The sequence below is a fragment of the Gymnodraco acuticeps genome, unplaced genomic scaffold (genome assembly GCF_902827175.1).
Source record: "Gymnodraco acuticeps unplaced genomic scaffold, fGymAcu1.1, whole genome shotgun sequence".
Classification (NCBI taxonomy): Eukaryota; Metazoa; Chordata; class Actinopteri; order Perciformes; family Bathydraconidae; genus Gymnodraco; species Gymnodraco acuticeps.
The window spans coordinates 5,204,116-5,217,424 of NW_022990295.1; the positions used below are offsets into that span (position 1 = coordinate 5,204,116).

The 13,309-nt window shown below is 47.9% G+C and overlaps 1 protein-coding gene across 1 annotated transcript; it reads left to right on the forward strand.

Moving 5' to 3' along the window:
• The first annotated feature begins 9,059 nt into the window (after positions 1–9,059).
• On the forward strand, positions 9,060–12,342 carry LOC117549856. Its single transcript, XM_034221954.1, has 3 exons — positions 9,060–9,389; positions 11,159–12,224; positions 12,334–12,342. Exons 2-3 carry the CDS (start codon positions 11,175–11,177, stop codon positions 12,340–12,342), a joined length of 1,059 nt encoding a protein of 352 aa, XP_034077845.1. The 5' UTR covers positions 9,060–9,389; positions 11,159–11,174.
• The last annotated feature ends 967 nt before the right edge of the window (positions 12,343–13,309 follow it).

Sequence of the window (13,309 nt, forward strand, 5' to 3'; positions counted from 1 at the left end):
CGCACAAATAATAGACACAATAAGACGGGATGGCTCCTTTCACTCTCTGAGTTTCCTCTAACCTGGTGATCCTGAAGGGTTTTATATTTCCTCTTCATGTCTCTGAAGAGCCCTAACTGTGGTAAGGGGCATGTATTGATATATTGTGAGTGGAGGCAGAGCGAGTGGTAAATCATGGTGCTTTAGTGCCTTATATTTGATGTTTCTGTAACACTTTATATTAAGGTACACAAATTAACCATCAACTAGTTGTTAATTAACATGTATTTTAGCAGTATATTGGCTAGTCATTATAAAACACTTAGTAATGCCTTATTCTACATGACCATATTCTACAATTAATAAGCCATTAGTTATTGCAAGTAAGGAAGTTGTTGTACAAGAGTTTTGGTCTTAAAGAGCAACTTGCAGGTTTTTGTTTTTACTAGACTTATGCTTAACCTTGCACGAAAATTACAATTAAAAAAGTTAATGCAGGATTATATATGTTTTACGAGAAATAAGGGCAGGAATTCAGAGTGAAATGAGCCGTTTTGAGCTCTACTAATAAAAACTGCTTTTTTTTAACGTCATACATCAAACCCGTCATATTACGTCACATGGGGGAGCAACTTTCTCGGACTCCTTCTCTGCCCAATCCGCGGTAGTAGTTTGTAGTTGGTTTGAGCGGTTGTGATTTAGTTAGCTGGTATTTCTTCGGTCATTTTACATTGCATTTCACCATTTTTAATAATGGTGAACTCGAGCCTGTCAGGACATCGAGTCCACAGTTTCCCTAACAGGAAAAAGACCGGAGCTAGCTTTTGTTCCTGGGTGCGTTGTGCGAGGTGCATCCACCTCCCTGCAGCACATACTTCATCTTCTTATTACAGACACATGCATTTCCTAACATTCGGTCTATATGCTGTCAAATGTATTATCTTTTCAATTTACACACGGCATCTATTGCACGTCTGTCCGTCCTGGGAGAGGGATCCCTCAGTTGCTCTCCCTGAGGTTTCTCCCATTTTTTCCCCTTAAATTGTGGGTTTTCTCTGGAAGTTTTTCCTTGTACGATGTGAGGGTCTAAGGATAGAGGGTGTCGTTTTTCTCATACTGATATTCTGAACAATCTGTGCTGTGGTATTTGCTGTAAAGTGTCTCTACTGTAGGCTATTTTTATTATATGTACAGCACTTTGGCTCGACCAAAAATCGTTTATAAATGTGCTATATAAATAAAACTTGATTTGATTTGATACTCTCCACAGCTGACGCCTATCAAACAAAACGTTGATCAGGAAACCGTATTACATCTCTCCCCCCCTTCGTTGAATTAATATTTCTCCCGATTTCTGACAAAATCAGATTTACTCAGGACTGTTTCTGTTACGGTGTGCAGGAATCAGGACCCAAATGCAGATATAACGAAAATAACTCCTTTATTTCAAGGCTACAAATCTACAACAAACAGAGACAGAACGGAACACTCACCGATGAACTGGTCATTACACAAGACAACCCGACAAAGAGAGACAGAAAACCCAGAACTTAAATACACCCAGGACTAATCACATAAACACGAGACAGGTGAGGAGGGAGGAGAAAACACAGAGGCACCAGGTGAACACAATCGGGTAATCAGGGAGGGAAACAGACAGAAAGCAAACAGGCAGGAAACGGGGGTGAACACTTTACAAAATAAAACAGGAAACCCAAAGATAGAAAAAGACAAGAAAAACACCAACACAGACAGATCCTAACAGTACCCCCCCCTCAAGGGACGGATCCCAGACGTCCCAAAACAAAAAAAAGTCCAAAACCTCAAGCAGGGTGGATGGAGGGGGTCCGGAGGAGGGACGCATCACTAAGCCACCAGGGTGGGTGGAGGGGGTCAGGAGGACAGGACTGAACTGACCGCCCAGGGGCACGGCAGAGGACCAGGAAAGGGTCTCGGGCGGACGGCCCGGGGGCAAGGCAGAGTCCAAAAAGGGGAAGTCGGGCGGACGGCCCGGGGGCAAGGCAAAGGACCAGGAAGGGGTCTCGGGCGGACGGCCCGGGGGCAAGGCAGAGTCCAAAAAGGGGGACGCGGACGGTCCGGGGGCAAGACAGAGTCCAAGGTGGGGACCATGGAGGGTCGAAGGCAGCGGCAGGGAGAGTCAGGGGGCCGGGCCCGAGGGCGAAGGCAACGGCAGGAAGAGTCAGGGGACCGGGCCCGAGGGCGAGGACCGCGCCACTCAGGGGGCCGGGCTCGAGGGCGAAGACCGCGGCTCTCAGGGGGGCCGGGCTCGAGGGCGAAGACCGTGGTTCTCAGGGGGCCGGGCTCGAGAGCGAAGACCGGACAGCTCCGGAGGCCGGGCAGGAAAGCGCTGACGGGACAGCTCCGGAGGCCGGGCAGGACCCGGTGTCGGCCGGACAGGAACCGGAGCCGGTGGGACAGGCTTCGGCAGGATCCCCCACGGAAGAGGACCAGGAGTAGGCAGGACCCCCAGTGAGACATGTGATGTCGAGGCCTCCAACGAAACAGGACATGGGGTTGGCAGGACCCCCGATAGAAGAGTAGTCGGCCGGGCCTCCAACGGCACAGGACACAGGGTTGGCAGGACCCCCGGCAGGAGAGTAGTCGGCGGGGCCTCCAACGGCACAGGACATAGGATTGGCAGGACCCCCGGCAGGAGAGTAGACGGCGGGACCTCCAACAAGACAGGACAAAGGGTTGGCAGGACCCCCGGCAGGAGAGTAGTCGGCGGGGTCTCCAACGGCACAGGACACAGGGTTGGCAGGACCCCCGGCAGGAGAGTAGTCGGGGGGGCCTCCAACGGCACAGGACATAGGATTGGCAGGACCCCCGGCAGGAGAGTAGACGGCGGGACCTCCAACGAGACAGCACAAAGGGTTGGCAGGACCCCCGGCAGGAGAGTAGTCGGCGGGGCCTCCAACGGGACAGGACACAGGGGTGGCAGGACCCCCAGCAGGAGAGTAGTCGGCGGGGCCTCCAACGGCACAGGACACAAGGTTGGCAGGACTCCCGGCAGGAGAGTAGTCGGCGGGGCCTCCGACGGCACAGGACATAGGATTGGCAGGACCCCCGGGCAGGAGAGTAGACGGCGGGACCTCCAACGAGACAGGACAAAGGGTTGGCAGGACCCCCGGCAGGAGAGTAGACGGCGGGACCTCCAACGGGACAGGACATAGGGTTGGCAGGTCCCCCGGCAGGAGAGTAGTCGGTGGGGCCTCCAACGAGACAGGACAAAGGGTTGGCAGGACCCCCGGCAGGAGAGTAGTCGGCGGGGCCTCCAACGGGACAGGACACAGGGTTGGTAGGACCCCCGGCAGGAGAGTAGTCGGCGGGGCCTCCAACGGCATAGGACATAGGATTGGCAGGACCCCTGGCAGGAGAGTAGACGGCGGGACCTCCAACGAGACAGGACGAAGGGTTGGCAGGACCCCCGGCAGGAGAGTAGTCGGCGGGACCTCCAACGAGACAGGACAAGGAGCTGGCAGGACCCCCGGCAGGAGAGTAGACGGCGGGACCTCCAACGGGACAGACATACGATTTGTAGGACCCCCGGCAGAGGAGTAGTCGACGGGGCCTCCAACGGGACAGGACATTGAGTTGGCAGGACCCCCAGCGGAACCTCCAACGGACCAGGACATTGGGTAGGGACTTGAGACGTGACTCGAGAGGGGACTCGAGAGGAGACTCGAGAGGAGACTCGAGAGGGGAACCAAGGGGGAACTTGAGAGGGGACTCGAGAGGGGAACTAGAGAGGGGACTCCAGAGGGGACTAGAGGAGAGACTAGAGGAGGGACTAGAGGAGGAACTAGAGAAGGGAACTCGGAGGGGACTCGAGAGGGGAACTAGAGAGGGGAACTAGAGAGGGGACTTGAGGAGGGGACTAGAGCAGGGACTAGAGGAGGAAACTCGAGAGGGGACTGGAGAGGGAACTCGAGAAGTGACTAGAGGAGGGACTAGAGATGGGAGTAGGGAATTGACTAGGAGGGACTTGAGTAGGGACTAGAGAAGGGACTAGAGGTGGGACTAGAGGTGGGACTAGAGAAGGGACTAGGGAAGTGACTAGAGGAGGGACTTGAGAAAGGAATTGAGTAGGGACTAGAGAAGGGACTAGGAAAGTGACCTGAGGAGGGACTAGGGAAGGGACTAGAGAAGGGACTACAGAGGGGACTAGAGGAGAGACTAGAGGAGGAACTAGAGAAGGAAACTCGAGAGGTGACTCGAGAAGAGGCTAGAGATGGAACTCGAGAGGTGACTCGAGAAGGAACTTGAGAGGAAACTGGAGAGGGGACTCGAGAGGAAACTTGAGATGGGACTCGAGAGGAAACTTGAGATGGGACTCGAGAGGAAACTTGAGATGGGACTGTGGCAGCTGGGGCCAGCGCTGGGGCCAGAGCTGGGTCTGGAACCATAGCTGCGGGGGCCGGAATTGAAGCCAGAATCATGGCTGTAAGGTCCGGTTCTGGAGCCGGAAACATGGCTGTAAGGTCCGGTTCTGGAGCCGGAAACATGGCTGTAAGGTCCGGTTCTGGAGCCGGAAACATGGCTGAATGGGCCGGCTCTGGAGCCGGAATTGAAGCCAGAATCATGGCTGTAAGGTCCGGTTCTGAAGCCGGAAACATGGCTGCAAGGTCCGGTTCTGGAGCCGGAAACATGGCTGTAAGGTCCGGTTCTGGAGCCGGAAACATGGCTGTAAGGTCCGGTTCTGGAGCCGGAAACATGGCTGTAAGGTCCGGTTCTGGAGCCGGAAACATGGCTGAATGGGCCGGCTCTGGAGCCGGAATTGAAGCCAGAATCATGGCTGTAAGGTCCGGTTCTGAAGCCGGAAACATGGCTGCAAGGTCCGGTTCTGGAGCCGGAAACATGGCTGTAAGGTCCGGTTCTGGAGCCGGAAACATGGCTGTAAGGTCCGGTTCTGGAGCCGGAAACATGGCTGTAAGGTCCGGTTCTGGAGCCGGAAACATGGCTGTATGGGCCGGCTCTGGAGCGGAATCCATGGCTGCCGGGACCGGTTCTGGAGCAAGGACCATGGCTGCTGGGGCCAGAACTGGGTCTGTAACCATGGCTGCTGGAGGCTGAACTGGTTCTGGAACCATGGCCCTTTGGGCTCGTGCTGCCAACCTGGCCTTGCGACTCCTTCCTTTAGGAGCCGTTTGGAGGCTCCGTGGACCTCCAAAGGCCAGACGAGTACCAGCGAATTGCTCCTGGACTGTAGCAAACACTGGGTGAGAAGCAGGGGCTGACGCCAGACGGACCACACCGATGCGTGTGGTATCAAAACGGGAGTTGGGAGGCCTGGGACTGTTAGGCAGGGGATAACACCCCGTGAGAAAATCCAAAATCCTGCCCGATAACAATTTAACCAAGCCTGGCTTCTCCATAGTAATCCGGCGTGCCTCTGCCAGAACAGCCTCTCGCTGCTGAACCCTGGACGCTCCCAACCATCGATACGAGCAGTCATCCAAAGCAAAGGAAAACTCCAATAGCTCCTGCTCAAAAGGATCTGCTGGGCCCATATTTTGGTCGGGTTGTAATGTTACGGTGTGCAGGAATCAGGACCCAAATGCAGATATAACGAAAATAACTCCTTTATTTCAAGGCTATAATATATAGAGACAGAACGGAACACTCACTGATAAACTGGTCATTACACAAGACAACCCAACAAAGAGAGACAGAAAACCCAGAACTTAAATACACCCAGGACTAATCACATCAACACGAGACAGGTGAGGAGGGAGGAGAAAACACAGAGGTACCAGGTGAACACAATCGGGTAATCAGGGAGGGAAACAGACAGAAAGCAAACAGGCAGGAAACGGGGGTGAACACTTTACAAAATAAAACAGGAAACCCAAAGATAGAAAAAGACAAGAAAAACACCAACACAGACAGATCCTAACAGAGTGCCCTTGTTTTATGGATTGGGTGCTTTAAATAGAGTTGGTGATAATGTTGTTTATTTTCAGCAACAACTGGCAAACTCAGTGTGTGAGGAATCATCAGTAAGTTCTGCTGGGGTCGCGCCATACTGCTGATAAGAGACTGACACAAGACTGTTCTGAGGTATGTGTTTACATTTGATGCTTTGGACATATTGTAAACCAAATCCTTCTATTAACTATCTGGAAGAAACCTGACTCTTGAGAAACCAAGTCTTGGAATTCTGTTTTAATTATAAAACGATCAAAGTCAGGTCTGCTGGGAAGCAAACAGCAAATAAACGATTAAATAACTTGTTCGGACATGAATGGAAGACATTAATCAGGTGGCTAGAAACATGACTCCCAATGAATGGTAATGTTGCTCCATATCTGCTGGAGGGAAAGTATGAAACAATATGCAAAGAAGTGGTGTGAGAGTTGTGTGTACAGCTTGTTTTGGATCAGGATTGGCCTCCAAACTATATCTGATGTCATAAAGTTGTGCTCATACCTGCACGTCTCAGATTTAAGATGAGCCTTTTATCTATTGTATGGTAGAAAGTATTAATCAATACTTTGTGTAGCCTATCCAAGTAATTTGTTCGAGTGCAGTGTGTTATTTTGGTGCAAGAAGCTCTTTACAGCCCCCTGAGGCCAGAGAGTTCAAAACAAACACTGGTTATTGGAGGCTGCGCTACATCAGGAACAAAACCTCTCGTCACCTGAACAGTTTCTTCCCCTCCGCTACCGGCCTCATAAACAAGGCCCGGCCCCCCCACTGACATTTACCTCAGCCACATCATAGACTCTATGCATTACATTAATGCACATAATGTACAACATTATTTTGTATTACAGCTGATTTTTATTCCATATTTTATTCCTCTATTTCATTCCATTGCAATGTAAATACAGTCTCATTTTACTATATTTTTTTAATTATTTTAAATATTTTTTCTAGTTCTTTATCTGTGTTTTTAATTCTTGTTTTTATGCACCACGACACCAATTCAAATTCCTCGTACGTGTATACCTACCTGGTAAAAAACCTGTTTCCGATTAGGTCACATTCACACCTTCTTGGTGTGCACTAGTCGCAAGTTTGTTACATTGTTTCATTTTTCAGAAGGTTCGGTTTGCGTTCACACAGGCAATGAACCGCTCGTGAGTTCACTAGCGGTCCGAGACCACCTCGTTTAAGCGGACCAGAGTCCAGTTGTTTAGTTCACATCAGAGGTCTCGGACTGCGTTCACACCAACCCAAACGAACCGCACCAAGGGGTTAGAGCCTCCAGGGTTCCATTCAACCATACTAAACAAGGCTGGTGTGAACGCGACCTTAGTGAGAACCACCATTCCTCAATAAGCAACCAGTAAGTCAGTCAGGTGACACAGAGGTGAAATGTATGCTTAATTGGGACCGTATTTTTTGGTTTTACACGAGAAAATAATGCTGTGACTAACTTCTTGGTTTGGCAAGTAAACATGTGGTTCTTCCACAACTGATAAAAACCTTTTCTGAGCTTTTCTATGAAAAACATACGACAACCAACATCAAACGTTCCAGAGTAAATCTGCTGGGGGTCTTTGAAATACTATAGCAATGAGAGAAGACACTGTACCCTGTGTACCCTTGTCTCCTCTCCATATATTGTAACTGTCGACAGAGGCCGAGTGCTAGCTACTGATATCTGATGCAGCTTTTATCTCACAACTGTAGTTGTAGAATGAAGGAAATAACACATTGAGGGGATGTGATGCTCATCATAAGGCTGTGGTTAGACAAGAAAAATACATGGATGTTTCTTTTGATTTAAAGTGTACATCCAAAGCAGATGTCTCACTAAGATCTATATTCACTTCCTTCCTCAGAGAGCTATAATTAATTTAACGTCTAAACGCAAATGACAACCTCCTGGACTCTACTTCAATAAAAAAGCGAGATTACCGTGATAAAAAGGTGTAAACAAGTGAGTTCAGATGTGGCATGTTAAAAAACGCTTAGATTCTATATTGCACTTGTAGCAGAATATCATCTTTCCTCATTGTTTTGACCAGATATGCTTCTGCATATGCTGCAAGAATAATATTAAATGTAGTATATCATTACATTTGTATTCTCAATGTTAATGCCATTCACGTTTATTTCTGCCGTGGATTGTCTGGGAAAAGACTGGTAGCCTATAGGCCTGAAACAGCTGGACATGTGGTTATATTGGAAACAGATGTAGCCTGGAATGTCCACCACATGGAAAAGCTGATTGTGCCTATACCTTCTACAGTAATAGAGGACCAACAGCCAAAAAGTCTACTCAACCAAGCTAAAGAAAAAAAAACTCCTGGAAAGTTGTGGGATTAACAAGCAGCCTCCTGCGTCCAGTTCTCTCTTACGGTCTTGTTGACCTCGTGGGTCGTCTAAGCATGAATTTTACATTGAGGCAAAGTATTCATTTGTGTCAGACACAAAGTAAGAACATGACACAGCAAGAATGTACACATTTTCTGTTTTCCACAAATACAATTCCATATGGTGTCTGTCTACACTGCAAACCATCTACAGCTCAAATAATTATAGGACTGCCATGAGGCGTTTTACACTTGCTGTTTCTGCCTTTATTCCCACCATTTCATTTACCGTACCACTGAGTTTATGACAAAGTTATCTAGTGTTTTCCAAAGTGAGCGCATGGAGACAGCAGGGGCAATAAATACAAATGTAAACTCAAGAAGAATGTACCTGTTTTCTTGAAAAGGCTAAAAGTGTCCTTTATATTCCAGGAAACATCGCACTGTTTGTGAACTTTCCCGCAAATTGAATATAAACATAATTTAAACACGCATGTGGAGGGCTTATGTGTCAAGGAAGTGCCAAAGTGTGGTTTTATCAAGGCAAAACACCAAGCAGACTTCACTTCAACTTCAGGCAGGGGCGGACTGGCCATCGGGAATACCGGGAGTTTCCCCGGTGGGCCGGTGCTGTGCGTGGGCCGGAGGGCCAAAACAATAAATACATTTATTTATTTATTTATTTTTTGCCTAAATCCTACCGGCCCACATTTGTAAGTATACCGGCCACTCCCTTTTTTTTTTTGCTTAACTAAATCCTACCGGCCCACATTTGTAAGTGTTCCGGGCCGGCCACTCCCCATCAGGCCCGTAGGAGCTGTCACTGCGCAGTGAAAGATCAGGAGTGAGTTACTGATGGATAAACAAGCTCCAAAGCGTAAAGGAGGTGCACAAAAACTTAGGGATAAAAAAATGAAAGCACTTGAGGAAGGTTCAGCAAAATCAAAAAAAATTACAGACTTTTCGTTTGGTCCTGCAGCTGGTTCTAGTTGTAGTACAACCACCACCGGAGAAGCTGATGTAACGTTAGCCGACACAGCGGCCATTCCCAGTGGCAGTGAGTCCAGCAATGAAACTGACACAGCACAGCGGCATCTAGAGCCCAGTACCAGCAGTGATATGATGGTAAGTTAATGTTATGATTGATGCTGAAAGTGAAAATCCTCATTTGGCTAATGCTAGCTTGCTTTTTAATGTAGCAGATGAGGTAATATTAGCTAGCTAGCCTATTTCTAGCTAGCTAGGCTATTGCCTATAGTACATTGTGTGTTCACAGGGACAGCTAATGCATTAGCTAGCTAGCCTATTGCCTACAGTACATTGTGTGTTCACAGGGACAGGGTAAAATTAACACCATTCACTGACCAAATTCTGGTGAAATATGCAAGCTGCTGGTAGATTTGCTTCACTCATTGACAACGGTAATCTATTTGAACATTATAGCCACTTGACTTGGGCTGGTGAATCAATGAGACTACTATGATTGCTTATACTGTCTTTTGTTTGATTAGCTTAGAGGTTACCTTATTAATACTAAAAATAATAAAGGGTCCATTATTTGTCAACCTGCAACTAAAGTTACTGTCTGGTGGAAATTAGCCTGTTACTGTCTTTAAGACTTTACTTGGTTTACATACATAATAATAACATGGTGGTAACATAATAACGTAACATACTAATCAATACTAATCATTTATGTAGGCTGAAGATGATCCTGCTGCTGACACTGACAGAGTTAGTCAAGGCCAGGATGTCAGTGCCACCCCAGTTGATTATTTCACCAGGCCGATGTCAGGCACATTAGACCTATTCTTCCGTTTTCACCCCCAGCAGAAGGCAGACAAGGCTGTAGTGCAGAGGGCTTTTTTTTGCAAAGACGGCACAAACAGGAAATGGCTATCATACAGTGAAGCCAGAGAAGTACTCTTCTGCTCCCTTTGTATGGCTTTTGCTAATCCTAGAGATAGCAACTCCTTCATCACTGGCATGACCAACTTCACACACATACATCAGAGAGTCGAGGAGCATGAGCAGAGCCATGCTCACAGAGGTTGCGCTGAGGCATATTTCCTCAGATTCTCAAAAAACACAATTCAGGACCTTCTCATGGGACCTCAGATGTCACGTCACAGAGAGGAAGTCCGCAGGAAGCGTCAAGTGTTGGAGCGCATCATAGATGTGTTGAAACTCATTGGTCAAAGGGGTTTGAGCTACAGGGGCACGCAGGCGGAGGCATTATATACACTAGATGATGACACCATTGATCATGGTAACTTTTTAGAGATGATTGTTTTGCTGGGAAAATATGATGTGTGTCTCAAGGAACACCTCACTCTCTGTATAGAAAAGAGCAAGCAAATACACCAGTCTGGTTTAAGACAAGGTAGAGGTTCCCTTGTCACTCTCCTATCCAAAACAACCATCAACTACATCATCACCACCATCCAACGCCTAATGAAGGCCACCATCGCCACTGAAGTCCGGGAATCTGGCATGTATTCTGTCCAGATTGACACCACACAGGACATCACAGCCCAAGATCAGTGCTCTGTTGTCATACGATATGTGACAGACATTGTTCATGAGCGACTTGTTGCTGTGATTAAATGTGAGGCATCCACTGGGCAGTACTTTGCACAACTTGTTGTGAATGAAGTACTGGAGACCATGAAACTGGATGTGAGGCAGTGTATTGGAAATTCCACCGATAGGGCCTCCAATATGCAAGGCCAATATAAAGGCTTCTCTGCACTGCTCGCCAAAATGTCCCCCACCCATGTCCATGTATGGTGCTACGCACACGTCCTGAACCTCGTCCTGGCAGACACAACACAATGTGTATTGGCAAGTGGGTCTCTTTTTTCCCTGTTGAACAACATCGCTGTCTTCATCAGAGTGTCCTACCAGAGGATGAACATCTGGGAGAAGGAGAGCAAAGACCCAAGACACAGACGTCTCGCCCCGATTGGAGAGACACGCTGGTGGTCCAAAGACGTTGCTGTGACTAAGGTATTTGGCTCTTTTGGAAAGCCAGATAATGCCCTGTATGTTGATGTCCTTCATACCCTCTCCGCCATTCAACATGGACAGACCATCAACGCCACTGCACGGGTCAATGCACGTGGATACATCACCCAGCTTCTGAGGTATGAAACAATACTTACAGCTCAGATCTTCCTGAGAATTTTCCAGGTCACCTCACCAGTCTCAAAATACCTTCAGAAAAGTGGAATGGACATCCTGACAGCTCATCGGATGATTGTGGCTGCAGAAACACAGCTGAAAGATATGACCAGAGACTTCGAGAAAGTCAAGACGGCGGCCGCCACATTCGTCCAGTGGGCCAACAATCAAACAGAGGAGCAGAGTGAGGAGACTGAGCTGGAGGTTGAGGCCGCTCTGCCACAGAAACGGGGTAGAAAGAAGAAAACCATGCCTGGAGAGATGTCCAAGGATGAGGCTGTGACTGATGCTGAAACATCATACAAGATTGATGTCCATAATCAAATCATGGACACAGTCACAGGAAGCATGCACCAGCGCTTCCTCAAAAATGGCACTTTGTATGCTGATTTGGCACTTCTGGACCCAAAAAGATTCAGCCAGGTAACATCTTATGCCGGTGGTTTCCCAGAGGCAGCACTCCAAGAATTAAGCAAGTGCTTGCTGCCATTTGATGACAGAGCAACGGTGGCCAAATTACAGAGTGAGCTCATCAGTCTGGCAGGACAGTGGAATAGGTTGAAGACATCTGTATTTGAGGAATACACAACCAAGACAACAGAGGCTGGGCCAGAGGATGCTGAAGATGAAGCGGAGATGGTATATAAAAAGTGCTCATCTTGCAAGGACTGCCCATTGTGTTGCTACCGTATCCTTAAGCAGTACAACCTCCTGACAGATGCATACCACATCATTGGCCTTGCATACAGGTTCCTGCTTACCCTGTCTGTCATACAGGTAGCATGCGAGCGAAGCTTTTCAACACTAAAATTCATCAAAAACAGGCTCAGGAGCTCGCTCTCTCAACAGAACCTGGAGTCCTTTATGCTCATGGCTACTCAACCAGATGTTTTGAAGATGCTGGATAATGACCAAATTATAGATGGTGTTGCAGAGAAAAGTGAGCTGCTGCAGAAACTACTAATTCAGTGAGGTAATAATACATTTACATTTATTACTATGTGACTTCCCAATCTTGACACTAATAAATTAGTGATTATTGCAGACTATTAAACAACATTAAAAACATGACATTTGTTCTAATGAAGGCTTCAGGTGGATGTCAGTATCTCTTCGATAATGTGTACATAACATGCATATATGTTTTGTCTCTCACCCATAGGCCACCCTATTTTTTCCAGAGGGGACTGACTTCTACAACCTTGCTCCCAATGTCAAAATCAACCACTTCAACCCAGCCTCCTCCTTTTAAAAGCAACACATGGATGAGCTCACTTATAGACCCAAAAGGGTAGAGAGGGAAGTATTGACAGGGCTTATTGTTTATAAGTATGTTGCCCTGCCCTCTAGTGTTTTTTGTTGTTGTGTATGTGTATACAGTATTGTAGCGAGCCCTGGGTTCAGAGGGAGGGGCTTGCATAGGGGAGGGGGGGGGAAACGGGGTTCAGGGGGAGTGGCTGCACCCGTAGGATAGAAAAGGGGGAAGTGACGTCTGACTCAGAGGTCGCACGGCTGTGGAGAAGAACGTTCATTCAGAACCCACATTCTGTTACTGAGTTTAGGCTAGTTAGCGAGCAGGTTTATTGTTCTGGGTGCAGTCACTTTTGCCTCCACTTGCTGTTCAAATAAATGTTGAAAGAAAAAGTAAATCTGTTTACAGTTCTGTTTCATATTGGTGTTGAGAGATGTATCCATAGATTTAGTCCCTAATTTTGCTCTCAAAATGCACCAGATTGATGCATTTAACTTCAACATTTTAAAACAAATCTTCCCGGGGGAGCATGCCCCCGGACCCCCCTAGAGGAGGTGAGGTCCACCACCTGCCCACACCCCCTGTCAAATTGTCTCACCCACATTGAGGA